This window comes from Notechis scutatus, chromosome Z, assembly GCF_049901735.1.
Source record: "Notechis scutatus isolate UNSWTSFEM ecotype Mainland chromosome Z, rNotScu1.2, whole genome shotgun sequence".
NCBI classification, from domain to species: Eukaryota; Metazoa; Chordata; class Lepidosauria; order Squamata; family Elapidae; genus Notechis; species Notechis scutatus.
Genome location: NC_142025.1, coordinates 117,784,214 through 117,805,703, shown reverse-complemented (window position 1 = coordinate 117,805,703; position 21,490 = coordinate 117,784,214). Strand labels below are relative to the sequence as shown.

Below are 21,490 nucleotides of genomic sequence, written 5' to 3'. Positions count from 1 at the left end.
TTATCTATCATTTTAAGCCTACACGTGTGTTTTTTAATTGTTCAATTCTTTTATTTTTTAAATTTTTGTTGTTGTTGCATTTTTAAATAATAATTCCGATGTGTTATTAGCGCCTTAACAATTTTTTTAAAAAATTGTCATATCCTATAAAAGGACTTGGCACCACTCAATGCAGGCAGTCCTCGAACTTACAACATTTCATTTAGTGACCATTCAACGTCACAACGGGATTGGGGAAAAAAAGCGATCTATGGCCATTTTTCATACTTAATGACTGTTGCAGCATCTCTGTGGTCACATGATCAAAATTTGGATGCGGGGGAACTGCTTCGTATTTGAGACGGTCACAGCGTCTTGGGTCATGAAGGCAAATATACGTGTCCCGGGATAATACAGTTCACTTAGCGACTGTTAAAAGCTACAACGTCACTAAAAAAAGGGTGCGATGACCGTTTTTCACACTTATGACCATTGAAACATCCCCATGGTCTCATGATAAAAATTCAAACTCTTGGCAAACTCACTGACTCATATTTATGATGGCCGCAATGTCCTGGGGGTTACATGGCCCCCTTTTATGACCTTCTGACAAGCAAAGTCCATTGGGAAGCCTGATTCACTTAACAACTATGGCAAGGAAAGACAGAAACTCCCCTTGTGTTTCACTTAACAATAGAAATGTTGGCCTTTGTGGTTCTAAGTCAGGGACTACCTGTAAATACTTTTTTTGTGTGCTTTGCCTGAATTACTTGATGATCCTTATTTTACTACCTTTGCCACCAATTTTTTTAGAGAGGGCTGTAAAACCCTGCAAAGCGGTATATAAATCTAACTGCTATTGCTATTAAGGCCTATTTCCTCCCCCCCACCCCAAAACTCCGAAAAGATACCGGAAGTTGTACTGCGGAGGCTATTAACACTGTAGCCCTTTGAGCAACGCGCAGGGTGGGGCCAAAAGAGCCGTTAAACCTTTAGGAGCCAATCAGAAATATCAGCTTCCCCATCTTGGTATGGAAAACGAAGGGCGGAACAAAAAAAAAATTAAACCAATTACAATAGAAAAAGAGGAATGCCGTTCCTCCCAATGGATAAAACCGCGTGCCAGATTTGCATAACGTCACCCACTTATGCAACGTGATTTTTTGGCTGATTGGCTAAAGGCGGCCTGGGAAGCCCAATGAAAACATAAGCGGATAGGATTGACACATTACTTTTCCGCCAATAAACGGCTGATTTACCTTTAAAAAAAAAAACCCATGTCAAACGACCAATCACGCATCGAGGATTAAGATTGGCGAGGAAAAGGCGGGCAAAGTCCACCTCCCTTGCTTCAACCTCCCCCTCCTTTCTTTTTGTGCTCGTCAATCCTTTCCCACTGGGGCCTAACAGACTGACACCGACCTCCTCCATTCAGCTCCGCACCCGGAGCAAAGAAAAGTGGTGGTGGTGGGGGGAAACCTTTCCGCCGTCCCAATCAGCAAGCAGCAACGCTTTGGGGGCGGGGTCCCAAAGAATAAAAAAAAAAAACCCCTTCGGCTCCCAGCCACCATTTTGAAGGCGGGTCGAAGAGGCCAACCTTTTTTCCAATCGCCGACGGACGCCTCTTGATTGACGACTGCGCTGGGCCAAACGAGGAGCCCGGGCTGAGGGCGCGAGGCAGAGGCCCAATAGAGAGCGTCGGAGCGAGCCAATAGGAGCGGGTGCGAGACGGGGTAGCCAATCCGAGCGCGACTGTGAAGGCGGGCAGCCAGTGGTGGTGGCGGCGGCGGCGGTAGCGGCGACGGCAGCGGCGGGCTCTATGGCGTCCGTGAAGGGCACGAGCGGCAGCGGCGGGCGAGGCGCCATCGCGGCCTTGGGGGCGACGGGGAGCCGGGCGGGGGCCCGGGCGGGGGCCTGCCGTCGCAGTACGGGAACGGGCTGGGGGAAGCGGCCCCGGGGGAGCAGGGCGGGGGCTCCGCGTGGAGGAGGAGGAGGAGGAGATGCTGATCGAGACGGCGGGCGGCGGCGGCGGGAGCAGAGGCGGCGGCGGCGGACCCAGGGGCGCCCTCTCGTCCTCCTCCTCCTCCTCGCTGCCTTCCCGGGTCGGCCAGGCCGGCGTGGGCGCCCCCACCACCACCCTCACCCCGAGGAGCTGGAGGAGGAGGCCGGCCTGGGCGAGGGCGACCCCGGCGACTCCGCCATCGAGGACCCGGTGAGCATTTTCTCCCTCCCACCCCCCGTCTCTGACACACACACACACACACACACACACACACACACACACACGCGGGCGTGGGGGAGATGGGTCAGGGGCTTTGTGGGTGGGTGGATGAAGGGGAGAGGACGGAATAATTTTTAAAAAGCGGAAAAATTAAAGAGGGAGATCTGGAGGAAGGAGACCGGGATAAGTGGAAGGGAGGAAGGAAAAAAATGAAAAAGAGGAAATATAAAAGGAAGGAAGGAGATGGAATAAGCAGGAGGAAGGAAAGGATTTAAAAAAAAGGAAAATTAGTGGAAGGAAGGAAAGATGAGAATAAGAAGGGAGGAAGGAAATAATTTTTAAAAAAGGAAAATTAGAGTGGAAGGAAAAAAAGATGGGGATAAGAAAGGGAGGAAGGAAAGAATTTAAACGGGAAAATGGTAAGAAAGAAGAAAATAATTTTTAAAAAGGAAAAATAAAGAGTGGGAGGAAGAAAGGAGATAGGAAAAATGGAAGAGGAAGGAAAGAGAATTCTTAAAAGGAAAAAAAATAAAATGGGGGTTGGGAAGAAGGAAAGGATGTAGATGGGAATGGAAGGAAGGAAAGAATTTAAAAAGGAAAAATGAAATAGGAAGGAAGGGGATGAGAATAAAAAGAGGAAGGAAAGGATTTAAAAAAGGTAACATTAAAGAGGAAGAGAATTCTTAAGGAGGGAGATGGGAACAAGAGAGGAAAAATTAAAGGAGAGGAATGAAAGAGGGAATTTTTAAAAAGAGGAAAAATTAAAGGGTGAGTGCGAAGAAGGAAGGCAGTAGATGGGAATAAGACGAAGGGAGGAAGGAAAGAATTTAAAAAGGGAACATTGAAGGAAGAGATTTCTTTTCAAAAGAAGAAAAATTAAAGAGGAAGGAAGGAGATGGGAATAAGAGAGAGGAAGGAAAGGAAGGGGAGAATTTTTAAAAAATCCTCTTCCTCCTCTCTTTGACCCGGATCTGTCTGTCTCTTCACCCCGCATGCCTGGCTGGAGAACAATAAGAGAGATGGAAGCGCCTCTCTTTTTTTTTTTTAATGCATTTTTTGGGGGGAACTAGAGCCCAGTTGCTTCATAGTCAGAGAAGCTGATCAGGCGGAAGAGCAATTTTTTTTTTTTGGCGCATTTTGGGAAAAAAAGGAAAGGGGATAGGAAGGAAGGGCGTCTGTTTGCTAGGGAGGAAGAAACATGAGATTGAGCCATGGGGCTTAATGAGAGATTGGGTGGGGGAGAGAGGATTGAAAAGAGGGGGGCTTCTGCGCAGGGAAATCCTGGAGGGATTGGGGAGGGGTCTGGGAGGCACATGGCTGCCTGAAAAGGTCCCTAAGCGGGATGCTTTGATAGGACAGTAGAGCTCCAGAGCAGAAAGAGCCTCCATTACTTTTCAGCGTGGGAACAAAGGGCGTTTAGCGGAGGATGGGAGCCTCCCACTATTTGGGCCAGCCTGGAGAAAAAGACCCTCCTTTCTTTAAAGGCCGAAGGGGCTTCCACCGTCTGGAACAACGGCTTGGGGGGCAGCCCAGATGGAGCCGGGCGTTTGTAGGGGGTTGTAAGATATCTATATATATATATAAAAGCAAAAGATCTCTCATGCATCATCACAAAATCTCCAGAACCATAAAGCCTACAAAGTTGACATTTGGCACATATGTTCCTCTTGGCTTCTAGGGGCTCCCTAAGAAAGGATTTTTCGAGATGACCGTCGGAGCATTTAGAGTATTTCCTATATTACTATTATAAACACGCTCTGATGCTAAAGAAAAAGCAAGGGTGATGGGCAGTTGTTTGGAGTGGTGTACAAGTAATCCTTGATTTATGTCCCCAATTAAACCCCGAAACTTGGTTGCTAAGCAAGATGCCGGTGAAGTGAATTTTGCCTCCTGTTAACACCTTTTTTGCCACAGCGGGGTTAAGGGAATCACTGCAGTTTTTGAGTTAGTAAAACAGTCGCTAAGCGAGTCTGGCTTCCCCTGTTGACTTGGCTTATCCGAAGGTCGCAAAAGAGGGACCACTGTGTGACCCCGGGACGCAGCGACAGCCATAAATGGGAGTCAGTTGCCAAGCACCTGGATTTTGATCACGTGACTGTGGGGTAGTAAGTGTGAAAAATGGTCATGTCACTTCAGTGCTGTCGTAACTTTGAACGGTCACTGAACGGACTGTTGTAATGTGAGGGGTTACCTGTATTATCCATGATTGGATCCTAGTTGGCAGGGCAGTTGGTCCTTGAATTACAACCACAATTGAGGTCCAGAATTTCCATTGCTAAGTGAGGCACTGTTTGCCTGATTTTACAACTGACCTTGCCATGGTTGTTAAGGGAATCATAGGGTTGTTAAACAAATCCAGCTTCTCCCCTCCGGTTGATTCTGCTAGTTGGAAGCCGTCCAGAAAGATCACAAATGGTGTGGCTGTGTGATACCCCCTCAGGACAAGTCCCCCAAATTTTGATCCACGTCACCGTGGAGATGCTGCCCTAGCCGTAAGCATGAGAACTGGTTGTAGTTCATTTTTCCCCCCAGTGGTGTTATATCAAATGTCACTAAAGGAATGGTTGTATGTCGAGGACTACCTGTGATTTCATTGTAGAATGGGTACAGGTGGCCTTCGACTTAGAGCAGTTCATTTAGTGACCATTCAAAGTCACAAAGGCACTGAAAAATGTGATTTGGGACCATGTTTCACACTTAACGGAGCATTCCAGCATCCTCGTGGTCACGTGATCAAAATTCAGACCCTTGGCAATTGATTCGCATTTATGACAGATGTGACATCTCGCGCGACCCCCCCATTACAACTTTCTGATGAGCCAAGTCAATGGGGAAAACCAGATTCACCGAACAACCGTGTGACCCACAAAATAACTGCACAGATTCACTTAACAATGGTGGCAAGGAAGGTCGTAACCTGGGACCAAACTCGAACCAATATCTCACTCAGCAACAATAAATTTTGGCTTCGTTGTCATAAGTCAAGGGCTCCCTATACTTTTTCAGAAGGAGCCTTTGGGTGGGAACAACTCAAAAAGGACATTTTTATTTTTTGCTCATGGCTTCTTGCTCATTCCTCCCCAGGAGCTGGAAGCCATTAAAGCCAGGGTACGAGAGATGGAGGAGGAAGCCGAGAAGTTGAAAGAGTTGCAGAATGAAGTTGAGAAACAGATGAACATGAGCCCCCCACCCGGCAACGGTGAGACCCCTCCCCTTCTTAGAAATCTCTTGCTTTCTGAATTTCAGCCATCTTCTCACTCAGGAGAGCCGTTTAACTATTAAGGATTGTAGACACATTCACACACAATATCATATATGGGTTTGTGTTTGTATCCATGAGTATATATGACAACAGCCTCTTGGTCTACTGGTTAAGGCATTAGGTGAGAAAGTGGGAAACTGAGTTATAGTCCTATCTTAGTCATGGAAGCCGGCTGGTAACTTTGACCCAATCACCAGGAGATGGTGAGTTCTAGTCCAATCTCAGCATAAAAGATGGCTGGGCCAATCACCAGGAGATGGTGAGTTCTAGTTTGCCTCAGGCACAAAAGACTGGGTGATTTGGGGCCAGTCACCAGGTGACGGTGAGTTCTAGTCCCATCTCAGGCACGAAAGCAGGCTGGCTGGTCTGTCCCTGTCTCTCAGCCAAACCCACCTCACAGGGTGGATGTTATGGGGAAAATAGGAGGAAGATATGTTGAATATGTTCACCTTCTTGAATTATTTGTAAAAAAAATACTAAAAGCAGGATACAGATAAATAAAATATATGTGTCTTTGTGCACAGGGTATATGGAAACTCAGGTCCCATAGGCCAATCACAATAGGTTTTTTAAAAAAAATTCTCAGAGAAAAGGCAATTGTACTTAGAAAGGTTCACAGACCATAAATTGGACAAAGCATTAAGGAAGTGTTTAGAAGGAAGTGGCTTCCACTTTCAAATGCCTAATATAAGCACATAATCAAATAATGGGGCCTTAGTTCTGGTACACCTTGTGCATATCTATGAGTGGGTCCGTGCTTGTGTGTTTGTGTATATACACTTACAAGCCCTCCTCCCTCCAAATCTCTAGATTGTCCCTCACTGAGTTAACTGAGTCATATCTTTGCTCTCTTAAGCTCGGAGAACAGCCTGGCAGGGTGATGTTAAATGACATTTTGCCTGCTGGGAACACGGAAAGACCCATTGCCTTGTGATCATCACGTGTTTGTTTAATTCCTGTAAAGTAGAAACACGTACTGTATTGAAAATTAGTCAAAAATTGTGTTAAATTGACTAGGGAATCCGGACCCTGAAACGGTGGAAAATCCATTCTGTTGTTGACTTGGATATTCGGTAGAATTGCTACCTTTGGAGTCAGGATAGATAGATAACCCTAAAAGCCCTAACCGTCATCCTTTATCTAAGGCTGTTCCCGAGGACCAGGAGGCAGGAAAAATTCTCCCAACAATCAAGAGTTCCTTTTTTAAAATGGCAAACGGACTGCTTTTTCTTAAGAAGAAAACATTCTGCTTCTCATCCAAGAAGATTCATTGATGAAACTTCTGGGACGAGAAGCAAAATGCCTTCTTGCAGAATAGCAGAGTTGGAAGGGACCTTTGGAGGTCTTCCAGTCCAACCACTTGCTCAGGCAGGAAATCCTATTCCATTTCAGACAAATCGTTGTCCAATCTCTTCTTAAAAACTTCCAGTGTTGGAGTCTCCACAACTTCAGGAGGCAAGCTGTTCCACTGATTAATGGTTCTAACTGTCAGAAAAATTATCCTTAGTTCCAGGTTGCTTCTCTCCTTGGTTAGTTTCCACCGGTTGCTTCTTGTCCTGCCTTCAGGTGCTTTGAAAAACCAGCTTGACTCCCTCTTCTTTGTGGCAGCCCCCGAGATATTGGAAGACTGCTATCATGTCACCCCCTAAGTCCTTCTTTCCATTAAACCAGACACACCCAATTCCAGCAACTGTTCTTCATATGCTTCAGCCTCCAGCCCCCTAATCCTCTTCGTTGGTCTTCTCTGCACTCTTTCCAGAGTCTCAGCACCTTTTTTATATCATGGTGACCAAAGCTGGATGCAGTATTCCAAGGGTGGCCTTGCCAAGGCATTATAAAGTGGTCCTAACACTTCACGTGATCTTGATTCTATCCCTCTGTTCATGCAGGCTGGAACTGTTTGGGCTTTTTTGGCAATTTCTTTCTCAAGAAAAAAACACTCCAGTTGTTTTTTTGAAAAAGCACCTTTGAGGAAACTATGACCTGGACATCTATGGCAATTCCTCAGTTATCCAGGTCATGGTTGTCCCAAAGGTGCTTTTCCCAAGAGGCAACTGGACTTCCATGTTGTTGTTTTTTATGACTTATCCTTCCTTTCTCCTCCAAGAAGCTTCTTCAGCTCTGATTGGATGATGGAGAATGGAAAGATTTACACTTTTTGCAGACAGCTGCTAATTTTCATTTGCATCCTTTTAGCAAGTCCTTAAAGCCACCTGGAGGTTTATCTATGTTTATCAGTCACCTGAGTGGTGCAAATGAGTGGATCCTCCTTGGAACTCTTGAAAGGATTGTGTTGTAGATTGGAGGTAGGTGATGTCATATCCCTCCCCTCTGTTGAGAGAGGAATGTCCAATTTTGACTTAGATGGCCTCTTTGACCCCTCTTTCAAACCAGTGGTTTTCTTTGCCCAAAATGGAGACTTCGCTGTCTTCAAAAGAGCGGCCTTTTTCTTTTAAACTCAGCTGGACTGCTGAATCTAGGCCTGCTAGGTTTGTTCTCTTAGGTTGTGCCATGCGGTTATGAAGTGTTTCCCCAATCTCCAGATCTGCACATGGTTCCCTGCATATACTGCATTGCTCACTTTCATCAAATTCACACGGGAAGATGCTAAGGAAAATAGTCTGTCCTTCCTGGATTGTCCAGTACATTTTAAGGAAGACAGAAGGCTTAACGTTCAAGTTTACAGAAAACCCACTCGCGCACAGATCAATATATTTGGATTCCCACCAACCACCACTGGAGCACCTAATGGGAGTCATCAGAAGCTTGTCACCCCAAGAATAAAACACCCAGACACAAACTGAGCAATGTGGTCTATGCAGTACCATGCAGCGAGCCATGTGCAGATCTGGACTTTGGGGAAACAAAACAATCACTTCCTAACCGCATGGCACAACCTAGGAGAACAAAAACCCATCAGGTATAGATCCAACAATCTACCTGAGTTTAGAAGACAAAGATTGCTGTTTGGAAGACAGCAAAGTCTCCATTTTGGATAAAGAGAACCACTGGTTTGAAAGAGGGATCAAAGACGCCATCTATGATTCTAGGTCAAAATTGGACAGCCCTCTCAACAGAGCGGGAGGGTTACGACATCATCTATCTTATCTGCAACACAGTCCTTTCAACAGTTCCAAAAAAGGCTCCACACCCATTTGCACCACTCAGGTGACCCCGATGACACAGATAAGCCTTTAAGTGACTTTTAAGTACCCGCTAAAAGGATGCAAATGTCCAGCTGTCTGCAAGGAGTATAAATCCTCCTGCCCCACCATCCAGTGAGAGCTGAAGAAGCTTCTTGGAGGAGAAGCGAAACGTCTTTGGAAAAAAAAGTCCAGGAAGTCCAGTTGCCTCTTGGAAGAAGCACCTTTGAGTATGACCTGGATGACAGAATCTCCATAGACAATTTCCCTTCCACATTATTTCATAATTCTGCCTCTCTTTTCTCTCTCTCTCTCTGTCTCTCTCTAGCTGGCCCAGTCATCATGTCTTTAGAAGAAAAGATGGAAGCCGATGCCAGATCTATATATGTAGGAAATGTGAGTTTCTCCCCCCCAAAAAAAATCCTAGTTTTCTTCAAGTGAGGACAAAACCAGCATCCTTCCCACTGAACTGGACCCATCTTCCATTTCAGGTAGATTACGGGGCCACGGCAGAAGAATTGGAAGCCCATTTCCACGGCTGTGGTTCTGTCAACCGTGTGACCATCCTGTGTGACAAATACACGGGCCATCCCAAGGGGTGAGTTGAGTTTTTCTTGTGTGTTTGTGTGTGGAATTTGTCTTATGGCTTGAAAGCTTCCTTAAAACTCAAGAGTTGTGTTGGAAGAAATTTCCATGGTTCGTTCCCAGCTGGCACACACCACAGGCGCTGAGAAGAAATGGATGCAGAGGCCAGCTGCCAGAAAGTAGAATTCTTTTTAATGTAGGAAGGCAAGAAGCAAAACACAGCTCCAGCATTCCTGGCTTGCAAGCACTTTGGGAGTGTGAATCTGAGCCTTTTATGCTTAATTCCCCTTTGAAGCTCCTGCAGCTTGATGGGTTTTCATGTGTTTCTGATTGTCCTGGGTTTTGTTTTACTGGGTTAATCTTGGTCCCAAGTCTTTTTATTTTTCCTGTCCTTCGGGTTTAATCCTGGTCAGGGCAGGAAAAAAAGGGAGTTTTGATTTACCTTGGAGAGTTTATTTTTAGCCTGATTCCCTTTATCTCAATGGCTCTATTTAAGTGTTTCTGTGGTCAACTTATGTTACCTTTGTAACCGCCTTTAGGAGGCTGCTCTGAGTTTTCCTTTCAGCTGATATTTCTTGGTCTTCTTAAAGGGGGAAGGGCTGGCTTAGGTCTTTTGGCACTGCTTTAGTGGTTCCTGGCACTGTCCTTTGGGGTGTGCTTCCCACAGTTGATGCAGTAAAATATAGATAGGCCTCCACTCTTTCGTTTAGTGACCGAAGTTACAACAGCACTGAAAAAAGGGGACTTATGACCGGGGTGGGGGTTTCTCCTGTGATCCTCTTTTGCGACCTTCTGACAAACGGGAGGTAATGGGGGAATCAGATTCGCTTCACAGCCATAGTGCCAACTTAACGGTGGTAAGGTCGTAAAATGGGGCAAAACTCGCCGAGCACCTGCCTCGCTTAGCAACAGGCATTTGGGGCCCAGTTTGGTAGTAAATCGAGGACTACCTGTAAGTGAACCTCCTGCTAAATTCTGTGAACTCTCTAATCGTCGTCCTTCTGCCCATTTTCTCAAGGTTCGCCTACATTGAATTTTCCGACAAGGAGTCAGTACGGACTTCCTTAGCACTTGATGAGTCCCTCTTCAGGGGGAGACAGATCAAGGTGGGTATGCCCTTTTCAGAGAGAGACACACACACACACACACACACTTGTGCCCAACTCCTGAATAACACTCTGATGGTTTTCTCACAGAAGTTTTGTGACCCAGCTAGGGGATATCATCAATGCTGGCAGGCAGTGGGGTTTGGGGAGTGAAGAGAGAAGGAGGAAGGACACAGAGATGTTCAACGCACTGATGATATTGCCAAGTTTGGTAATGAAACTACAAGAAAATCACCAAGCTCAGAGCACCAAGGACTCCTCAATCATCCTCCTCTTCCTCCTCGTCTTTCTCATTTCTTCCTGCTTCACTCCATAAATCCCATTCCTTCATAATACTGATGATATTCCTTAGCTGGGTGATGAAATGTCTGCAAAAAGAAACCCACCCAGCTCAAAGAACACCAAGAACCGCCAGTCGTTCTCCTCCTCCTCTTTCTTCTCTTCCTTTCCTCCTGCTTCACTTCACAAACTCTACTCCTGTCTGCTACTAATGATGTTCCTTAGTTGGGTCACGAAACGTCTGCAAGAAACCATAGTCGTCGTCGTCTGCTTTTTTTCTTTTCTCCTGTTCTCAACTCCACAAACCCCACTCTCTTCAACCCCTGATGATGTCACCTGGTTGGGTCATGAAACGTCTGCAAGAAAACCACCCTGCTCAGAGAGCACCAAGGACCCCATAGTCCTCCTCCTTGCAAACCCCACTCCCTTCTAACACCAGTGATGTTACCTAGTTTGGGCTTCGCAGTACAAATTAGTCTCTTCTACTTGAATTCAGGAAAGGCATTTTCCTAGGGTTGCAAGCAGAAAAGATCAGGCATTCTCACACCCCCTCATCCTTTCCTTAACCCCCCCTCCCGCGAGCATGACCTGCACAATTCTCTTCCTTTTTAGGTGATTCCCAAACGGACCAACCGGCCAGGCATCAGCAGCACAGACAGAGGCTTTCCCAGGACTCGGTACCGAGGGCGAGGATCCGGCTACAGCAGTTCCAGGGCCCGTTTCTACAGTGGCTTCAGCAGCAGGCCGCCCCGTGGGCGTGCTTACAGGTCTGACCCTTAAAGGGATCCACAGGTTGGGGAAAAGGGTGTGTGTGTGTGTGTGTGTGCCGATTTACCATAGGTTCACGCTTGCAGATGGCTAGGTAGCAATCCCAGGCTTAAAACACCTGGCATCCCTTCATTGATCACGTGAAACAGGCCAATGAAAGGGCTCCTACAAGCAGGGTGGGTTCGGTTTAAATCAACTCGATTTAAATCATAATTGTTAAAGAGCAACTGTCATCGCTGCCTTTAACCCGCTGTAGACTCACGGACAGTCCCAGTATTGCAGAATATATACAGCCTTCTGCTACATAACTAAGCTCCATTTCACGCTGAATAAACTAAATTAGGAATGTATCTCAAACAGAAAACTCTTTAGATAGATTTTTTTTAATTCCAAAAGCATTTTATTAAAATAAATTAGATAAAAATAAAAAAAATCCAATTTATTTTTTTAAATCCTTTTTAAAAAAACATTTTTTAAACAATTTTTATCAAACCCTGCTTGCAAGGCAGGTTAGTTGATTTTGGGTAGAAAGAGTTCTCTTCACTGAAAGGGCTCCTGCAAGCCAGATTAGTAGATATGGGATAAAAAAGAGAGATTTTGAAAGCCGATTGAACAACGATCCCGCCATCCGAGAATTTGTACATTTCTCTGAGCCTTGGCTGTTGAGAAAGCCCTAAAAAAACACCAATATTTTCCAAACTATTGGCTTTCATATTGACAGGCACTCCTCAGTGTGCGATCACGGTCAAGCCCAAAATTTACGTTGCTATGTGAGATGTGCGTTAAGTGAGTCCTGCCTCATTTGAGTCCCAAAATGTCTATTGCTAAACGAGACCTTTGTTAAGTGTTGCCCCATTTTACAACCTTTCTTGCCACAGTTATTAAGTGAATCACTGCAGTTGTAAAGTTAGTCATACAGTTATTAAGTGAAACTGGCTTCCCCATTGACTTTGCTCGTCCGAAGGTCGCAAAAGTGATCCCACAGGACACTGACCCGGGCTTAGCAGAACCAAGAAACAGACTCCTTGTCTAACTAATTTATTTAGTTACTGTGAATTCGTGGCATTCACACACAGAAAAGTCCCGTTAAGTGCAAGAACAGACCTTATCAGTCCGTGGATAGTTGCCAGGCCAAGAGAGCTTCCCCTGGAAAAGGAGTCTCCAAAGCCGAAGCAAATCTTCATAATAATAAGCGAACTAATTGTCTCCTGCATCCACCACTCCCCTTTTGCTTCTATTTATTCCCTAGGGAGGGGCCATTCAGCCTCCACGTGTGCCTTCCCTTCTGAGTTGGCCCGTTCCTTAATTGTTCTCCTCTCCTGACAGCTCTGTGCATACGTGCATCTGGGACAGGCTCCAGCTGTTCTTTTTCCCCACTGATCTCCTGGCAGCTGGGAAATGTCAGGGCGGCCCTGGCCCTGTCTCTGCTTCCGACACAGAGCATCCATCAGAGCCCTCCCCAGACTCCAGGACTGGCCCAACTTCCTTCCCAATCTCGCGGGCCACAACAGAATCTGTTGCCAAACATCTGAGTTTTGATCAAGTGACCCTGGGGATGCTGCAATGGTCATAAGTGTGAAAAACGGTCCTAAGTGGCTTTTTTCAGTGCTGTTGTAACTTTGAAGTGAACTGTTGTAAGTCGAGGATTACCCGTATTGTCAGGTTCAGGTAGTCCTCAACAACAGACTTCAAAAGTTAAAATGGCACTGAAAAAAAGCCACTTAGGACAGTTCTCACACATCTGACCCTTTTTCATACTTACGACCATAGCAGCATCTCCATGGTCACACGATCAAAATTCAGACACTTGGCAAATGACTCACATTTACGACCATTGCAGCGTCCTGGGGTCACACAATCACGACCTTTTGATAAGTAGAATCCGTGGGGAAGTCATCACTTAAAACTGTGTTACTAGCTTAAGAACCGCAGCGATCCACTTAACAGCCGTGGCAAGAAAAGTCATAAAATGGGGCAACGCTGTCTTAACCAACATCTGACTTAACAACAGAAATTTTGGGCTCCCTTTGCAGCCGCTCGTCGAGGACTACTTGACTACCTGATAAACATCCTCGATCAATTTTTTCAGAAACCTCAGAGAGCCAAAATGCCCTGTTTTGACCTCATCGGGTTCTCGAATGGAAAGTCGAATAGGTTAAAATTGGCTTCAGAATGTCAGGCTCCAAAGCAAGATGAAAAACAAAAAAAGTGTGGAAAAGCCACAGGGACGGAGATTGCCAAAATCGCCGAAGTCCTCAGTTTTTCACATTTGGGAGGGAAAAAAATAAGCCCTTCTCTGTAGTTTATAAAAGCTGCTTATTTTTATTTTATTTTTTATGTGTTTTAGAAAAACTACCTCTTTCATTAACCTGTTTCCTTCTTCTCTTCACAGGGGCCGGGCCCGAGCGACCTCATGGTATTCCCCTTACTAAAAACAAAACAAAAAAAATGTGTGGTTTTTTAGGAAGGAGGAAAAAAAAAAAAAGGAAAAAAAATGAAGATTGTTACCATGATGAAAAAAAAAAGATATATATTATATATATATATACATATATATATATACTGTTGGTGGGAGGAGGATGTTTTGTACGCTGTGCAGAGAAAGAGGGTTGACATATACCGGAGGGAGGGAAGAGAGAAAGAAAGAAAGAAAGAAAAAAAAAAATTGTGGGACAGCCAAGCTGTTGTTCAAACACCTGGTAGTATTGTTGAGTTTCCCTCTGCACCCTTTCTTCCCTTTTGCAGATTTTGGGGGTGGGTGGGAGGGTATTCTTCCTCTGTGTATTTACGTGGGGGAGAGAGAGCGCCACGGCTGGGGGAGGTGTCCCCTTCCTCTATGAAGTTCTGTGATTCTCTTGTTTCTCTCCCGCTGCAGCCTCGCTTCATTGTGTCTCTTTGCGCGCCTCTGTGCATTTATTTCCCTGCTTGGTTCCCGCTGCCTTTTCCGTTGCTTTGCCCTGCTCTTCTTTCCTTCCTTCCTTCCTTCTTTCCTTCCTCCAACCCAGACTAGCCAGGAAGAAGCTGGCATTCACGGCTTCGTCGATACTTTTCCAGACGTCCCTCGCCCGATCTATTGTTTCCACCCGGGGACATCCTCAAAATGCCCCATCCCGTTCTGGCCGGAGGTTGCAAAAATCCCTGCCACTTAACTCTCCAATTTACCCTTTCGCTCCAATCACGGAATTTTGTCCTGCACCCAAACACATCGTTCTCAAAAAAAAAAAAAAAAAAAGACTGATTCCTGTTTTAAAAACGGGGTTCCCTCCTTTCCTTCCTTCCTTCCTTCCTTCTCCCGCCATACAGGTCGTAGGCGTTCCCGCACCCCTCCTTCCTCCTCCATGCGTGTGTCTCTTCTGGGGGCGGGGTTGTTATATGCCTTGTTTGAGTGTCTTTATCTTTACAGATTCCTTTATTTTTAGCCTGAAGAAATACACACACGAAACCTGACGCTGTAGAGAACCAGGGGCAGGGGGCGGGTGGGGAAAAAAACACCACCCCAGAGGGGTTTTTTTGGGAGGGAGGTCGCTGGCTGTTAGGAACTGCCAGAATGGCTTTTTTTTTTAAAAAAAAAAATATTAAAAAAGGGGGAGAGAAAAAAAGAGGGGAAAAAATATTCCAAGGTTGAAGGGAGGGTAAAACAGAGGAAGAAGCAGAATGTTATAAGGGTGGAAAAAAAAAAAAAAAAAAAAAATAAAGATGTTTTTGGAAGAAACCAACGTGGTTGTGGCTTTTGTTGGCCGATGCCAAACGGCTGGGGTGGGAGGGGGTGACTTAACAGCAGCTCTTTTAACGACAGTTCGGAGTTACAATGGCACATGGGGGAGGCTATGCTGGCTGGAGAATTCTGGGAGTTGAAGCCCACAAGTGTTAAAGTTGGCAAGTTTGGAGACCTGCTCTAGTGGGTCCCTGTTGCCCAAGAGAAGAAAGGCCCACCCAAGAAACAGCAGCCCACCCACAAAGGAAGGAACCTTGAACTCGGGATCAGGAATCTTCAGCCAAAGGCTCATTGCTCCCTTCCTTGCTCTTGGGAAGACCAATTCCTTTCTCACACACACCCCACCCCCCTCAGGAAAAAACTTCCCCAAAAGGACACCCCAAAGAGTGCAAGGCCCGAAATAACAGAACAAAGCTGGAAGGGACCTTGGAGGTCTTCTAGTCCAACCCCCTGCTCAAGCAGGAGACCCTATACCATTTCACACAAATGGCTGTCCAATCTCTTTAAAAAAACCCAGTGATGGAGCACCCACAACTTCTGGTGGCCAGCAGTTCCACTGGTTAATTGTTCTGTGAGGATATTTCTCCTTAGTATAAGTTTCTTGTTTCCTTGATTAGTTTCCATCCATTATTATCCTGCCATCTGGAGGTGGACCCCCTCTTCTTTGGGGCAGCCTCCCAAATGCTGAAATACTATGTCACCCCCAAATCCGTCCTTTCTCTAGAATAGCCATACCCAATTCCTACAACTGTTCTTTGTAGTTTTAACCTCCAGTCCCCTGCACACTTTCCAGAGTTAACATTTTTTTTTATATATCTTGGCAACCAAAATTGGATGCAATATAATACAGTCTTTATCTGGTACTGCTCTAACAGAAATTCCAAAGCTCAGCCAGGGTTTTCCACATGATTATATATTTCCTTTTATTGAGCTTATTAACAGTGTTTTATTTCCCTTTTAAGATTACAAAGCGGTCCAAAAAATTTTGAGCCTATTAGATTTGCATGTTTTAACTCCCAGGGGAGCAAAAGGGGTAGTGTTTGCACACGCGTGTGTGCGTCGGCCTGAGTGGTCCTTCCCTGGGTGTGATGCGGTGTCATTACTTCAGCCCTCATCTCTATTGATAGTAAAACCCGCTATTAATTCCGCTCCCCCGCAAAATGATTTCCAACCGTTTAAAAAAGGTATATATAGGAAGCTCTTGATTTACAACAGTGGGTTTAGTGACCAAAGTTCCGACTAAGCCCTACTAAGTAACATTTTCCTCACTTATGACCGTGGCAGCCTCTCCATGGTCATGGTGATCAAAATTCACTATGAGCTTACTGACTCACAGTTATGACGGTTGCAGCGTCAAGGGGGAAGCCAGATTCACTGAACAGCCGTGTTACCGACTGAACCACTGTTTAATGAGGGCACCTGTTGAAACCCTGACACGGGATTCACTTAACCGTGGCGAGAAAGGTTGGAAAATGGGGCAGAACTCTGAACTCTCACTTAGCTGCAGACATTTGGTCGTTAAGTCGAGGACTACCTGTATGTTCCAGGTTTGGTGGTGGGGCACCGGCCGCTAAAGTCATCTCTGTATACAGCGAAGATTCCTAGTCCCATTTCTCTTTGCTGCGAGCTTAAATGAAGAATTTATCAGCCAAATATGCCGATCAGACATTTTGGGAGCCCAGATCAAGCTCGCTGTCCGTCAAGAAAAGCAACGAAGAACATTGCTCTTCCCGATCTAGCCGTCGATTTCTTTCGGGGAGGGAAGAAAAATTGTGCATTTGAAAATAAGTCTTTAAGATTAGTCTTTGGGATTTGGTCACCTCTGGTCCAACGTCCCAACGTGAGCCCTTTGCAAAAACTGTGTCATGGACACAATTATATTGAAAACGAGACGAATGCATAGGTCAAGCCCTTGGATCCCGTCTTAAGACATCAGTCCACAGAACCCCCCGGGCCCTAATTCCCCTGTCTTAACATTGGTAAAATGGAAATAAAAACAATGGTCTTCCACCAAACCCAAATCGTCCCTTGAAGAAAAGAAAAATCCGAGATGGATTTTAAAAACCGGAGATTCAGCCCGACCTCCTAGCTAAGCATTTCGGCACACAGCCAGGGGTGGGATTCTACCAGTTAAGCCCGGTTCAAGTGAACCGGTTGTTACACTGGTTGAATCGCACCCCTGCACACAGCCCTTCACCAAGGAACTTTCAGCGCGTAAGCCCCAAAAATCTTTCTGTTGCTGAAAGCAGAAAGGGTATGAAAATTTTCTTCCGGAGAGAACATTTTCTAAGATTTTTCTCTCTTTCTCCTTGAAAGTCCGTGGAGATTCGTCTGCCGGTTTGATTCGGCCTTAAATTTAAATTTTCAATTCGTCTCTCGAATAAAGGGGGTAGTGGGTACATCAGAAGTCTTGCTGCTCCCAAAGTCAGTGTTTGTCGACCAGAAGCACTTGAAGATGTACAGACTTCAACTCCCAGAATTCCCTGGTCGTTTTCTGGAAAAAAATGGTTGGACAATTGGCTTGCTTCACAATCCTGATGGTTCACTTAATGACCAGAGATTCTCTAAACCACCGTGGTGGTTCCCTTAACCATGATTTGCTTAGTGAGCACTGCAAAAATGTCATAAAATCAAGTCAATCATGTGATGACTCATTTAATGACTGTCACAACTTACGACCATAATTCCAGGCTCCATTATGGTTCCTAAGTCTAGGACTATCTTTTTGTGTCTGTTATTTGATTTCTGTTATTTTCAAGGCAAGCCGCAAGACCCCCAAGGGCATATAATAACCGTGTTTCCCCGAAAATAAGACCTGGTCTTAATTTTTTTTGCCTCCAAAAGAGGCATTAGGTCTTATTTTCAGATAAGAGAGGAGGTGGTGGCACTAATAACCGTGTGACCACTGCTGGCCCACTTCTTCTGCAGCTGCTTGCTGCTGCTTGGGCATGGCACCCCCCTGGCCTCAGTTTCGCTACCAGAGGCCTTTCAACCTGGAGCTCGTTTCTCGGTTGCAGAGGCCCTCAAAAAAAGACCTCCGACAGTGAAATGGAGGCCTCTAATAGCAAAACGTGCAAGTGGCAAGTTGGCTGGCAAGGTGAGGCAAGTGTTGGGGCGTGGGAGGCCCAGCTGTAACTGCCCTAAGGTAAGCTGGCGCAGGACAACCAGGGTCAACTGAATGGGCAGGGTCTTAACTAGGGCTTAGTTTGGGGATAGGACTTACATTGGGTGCATGTGTAAAAATCATGCTAGGGCTTATTTTTTCGGATAGGTCTTATTTTCAGGGAAACATGGTATCCATCTTAGTGAAGAAAAAATGAAAATTAACATAATTACAGTAATTATTAAGGAAGTGGGGGGGAGAACGCCACTCAACTACCCTGAAGTTTGCAACGCAAATTTTAAAAAAGGCAACAGGCAGTTAAGAGTTGAAGTCTGCAGATCTTCAAGTGCGCGACGTTGAGAAAGACTCTTTTAGCTAATTCTGGGGCAACTAGCTATGAATCCTAGTTTCCAATTTAGTCCGCCCGTTTAAATAAATGAGTTTTTGCTGCTGGTGCAGCCGAAATGATTCCTTTCGTGCAACATCCAAAGCAGAAAAAGTCCCCTCCTGGCCTCCCCCCGCCCCCGGCCTTTTGAGGTCATTGGACGAGCCCACCCGTCGAGGCCAAAACCAAGCCCACCACGGGATCAGCTGGTGGGGTTGGGGGTAGAGAGCAAGGGTACATCGTCTCGCCGGGTCACACCATCGGAGTCCCGGCCCCGGTCTCGCCAGCCCGCCGGAGCAGCGAAGGTCTCCGATAAAGTTCTCCGTCGTGCAGGCTTTCGGGCAAGGGTTTGCGTTTGGTCTCGGGCAACAAGAGCAGGCAAAGCAGGGCCAGGATGTTGAGGGAGGCAAGGACGATGTGTTCGAGGAAGGAGCCGTGCTGTTCTCGTACCCGCAACAGCGGGGCGCTCAGCCCTCCAAGAGAGGCCAAAGCCAGCGTGATGCCAAGACCCTTCCCTCTGCGGAAGAAAATCGATTGGTTGGATTAGCAGGAGTCTCCAGTTTTCCGGTGGGAGGAAAGAATGCAGGAAGGAGGAAGAGAGGAAGGAAAGAAAGAGGGAGGAAGAAAGGAGAAAGGACGAGTGATAGAAAGGAGGGAAGAGAAGAAAGGGAGAAAGGGAGGGAGGAAGAGGGGAGGGAAGAAAAGGAAGGAAAAGAGGAAGGAAGAGGAAAAGAAGGAAGGAAGAGGAAAAGAAGGAAGGAAAAGGTAAATACGAAGGAAGGAAAGGAGATAGATAGGAAGAAAGGTAGGAAGAAGAAAGGAAAAGAGGAAGGAACGAAACAAGGAAAAAGAAGGGAGGGAGGGAGGGAAGAAAGAAAAAGAAGAAAGAAAGAAAGAAAGAAAGAAAGAAAGAAAGAAAGAAAGAAAGAAAGAAAGAAAGAAAGAAAGAAAGAAAGAAAGAAAAAGGGAGGCAGGAGGGAAGAGAGAGGAAGAAGGAAGGAACAAGTACAGAGAAAGAAAGGCAGAAGGGAAGAAAGGAAAAGATGGATGGATGTGTTGTGGTCCGACAGCAGCCAGCAGAGCAGAGCCAGACAGTGAGGAGTTTGGGGAGGAACATGGAGTTTGGGGAAGGCTCTGATGAGGGCTCTGTGTCGGAGGCAGAGATGGGGCCAGGGCCATCTGACAATTATCAGCTGCCTTCAGAATCGGAGATCAGTGGGGAAGAAGAACAGCTGGAGCCTCTTCCCAGTGTGCGCATGCACAGAGCTGCCAGGAGAAGGGAACAGCTAAGGAACAAGGGTCGACTTGGAAGTAAAGGCACGGGTGGACAGTGAATGGCCCCTCCCCTAGAGTATAAAAGAGGAGCGAAAGGGGAGTGGGGCTTTGCAGGAGACAGTTCATTCCGGCATGCTTGCCAAGTATTGCGGTGTTCGAAAGATATCGGCTTGGCCACTCTCCAAGCCAGTTAAAAGTTTTTAAATTGAGAACTAAGACTATTGGCGGGATTTTGCTGGAGAGGAAATTCATTGTAAATCAAATAAAAGGGGTTTACTGGAATGAGAATCCAGCTTCGTGCTGTTGAGAGAAACCTAGGTCAGAACAGGATGGGAGGAAGCCAGGAAGGAGAAAGAAAAGAGAAATAGTAAGGGAAGGAAGGAGTTAGGAAAGGGAAATGAAAAGGGATGGACGGATGGAAGGAAGGAAGAGAGGAAGAAAGGGATGAAGAAAGGAGCAAAAGCTATAATCACGAGAACTAGACACTTGAAGGCAAAACTAGCGAAGGGAAAGGTCAGGAAGGATGCGAATTTACACCTCCCCGAAAGCTGTTTTTCTGTCAGCGCCCCCAACCTCTCCAGGTTGGGGGCTCAGTGAGATGGGGAGGGAGGGCAACAGGGAACAGGACCCCCTCCCTATTCTCTTGGGGGGTGAGGGGGCTTTTCCACCTGACCTGATCACGGTGGGGATGACTTCAGCAGCGAAGAAAATGCTGAGGGATCCAGCTGCGTGGGAAGTGAAGAGTCCGAGAATGGAAAAGGTTCTTCGGGCTGCCTTGTTGAGATCTGCAACGGAAGACAAAATGGAAGGTGTGAACATGACACAAAAGGGGTGAGAAGGGAGGTCGAAGAGGCTGGGGCTGCTGGGGAATTGTAGTCCAACATCTGGACAGCCAAAACCAGGATAACAGCTCCCAGCATCCATTTATTGTTATTCCCACCAGAGAGACGAAAGGCATTCGATAAAGTTAAAACTTTTTTTCTTGGATCATTCTTCCTATTTTTTTTCTATTACCCAGGAAAGCTTAAAATAGATTTTATTTTTTAAATTCTCCTGAAATTGAAAGGTGATTTTAGTAATCTTTTTTTTTTATAGGCGAAAGGCATATTGTCTCTTTTTTGTCCTACAACAGATGCGTTTAGGCAGAATAGTGTGTTTCATGGCTTGACACCTGCAGACAATTAATACGTACAAGATCTTTGAAATAAACTGATTTATTCTATTTATACACCAATTTATAGCCTACTCCACCTTGATAACCTGTTTCTCAACCTTGATAACTTGAGGACCTGTGGACTTCGACCCTCAGAATTGTGGGAGTTGAAGTCCCCACGTTGGACTAGAAGACCTCTAAGATCCCTTTCAACTCTCTTGTTCTGTTCTTTTCTATTCTGCTCTGCTTTACTCTACTCTATGGGGTTGGACTAGAAGACCTTCAAGGTCCCTTCCAACTATTCTATTCTATTCTATTCTATTCTATTCTATTCTATTCTATTCTATTCTATTCTAATTCTTTTTATTCCATATTTTCTATTCTGTTGTATTCTTTTCCAATTCCATTCCATATTTTCTGTCTTCTCCTCTCTACTTTCCTCTCCTCTCCCTCTCCACTCTTCTCCTCTCTACTCTACTCTCCCTCTCCCCTCCTCTCTCTCTCTCCTCTCCACTC

General features: G+C 45.8%; 2 protein-coding genes across 2 annotated transcripts in view; one reads left to right on the top strand and one right to left on the bottom strand.

Moving 5' to 3' along the window:
* Window positions 1-1,750: 1,750 nt before the first annotated feature.
* On the top strand, window positions 1,751-13,921 carry PABPN1 (poly(A) binding protein nuclear 1). The gene is made up of 7 exons (XM_026683098.2): window positions 1,751-2,191; window positions 5,285-5,399; window positions 8,934-9,001; window positions 9,097-9,203; window positions 10,209-10,296; window positions 11,188-11,342; window positions 13,736-13,921. The coding sequence occupies exons 1-7, from the start codon at window positions 1,799-1,801 to the stop codon at window positions 13,773-13,775; spliced, it is 966 nt and encodes a 321-aa protein (XP_026538883.2). The 5' UTR covers window positions 1,751-1,798; the 3' UTR covers window positions 13,776-13,921.
* A 4,693-nt stretch (window positions 13,922-18,614) lies between these two features.
* SLC22A17 (solute carrier family 22 member 17) overlaps window positions 18,615-21,490 on the bottom strand; it is a 24,552-nt gene continuing 21,676 nt past the window's right edge. Inside the window, 3 exon segments of the mRNA XM_087946248.1 lie at window positions 18,615-18,822; window positions 18,825-19,063; window positions 20,495-20,606. Of these exon segments, the coding sequence (XP_087802374.1) occupies window positions 18,749-18,822; window positions 18,825-19,063; window positions 20,495-20,606 (425 nt within the window). The 3' untranslated portion in view covers window positions 18,615-18,748.

What these genes read in the sequence shown, in the direction of transcription:
- PABPN1 (XM_026683098.2), top strand. Translation starts at nt 1,799, where the DNA reads ATGGCGTCCGTGAAGGGCACGAGCGGCAGCGGCGGGCGAGGCGCCATC. An exon ending in ACTCCGCCATCGAGGACCCG is followed by an intron (nt 2,192 to 5,284) that starts GTGAGCATTTTC and finishes ATTCCTCCCCAG; the next exon opens with GAGCTGGAAGCCATTAAAGC. An exon ending in TCAGGGGGAGACAGATCAAG is followed by an intron (nt 10,297 to 11,187) that starts GTGGGTATGCCC and finishes CTTCCTTTTTAG; the next exon opens with GTGATTCCCAAACGGACCAA.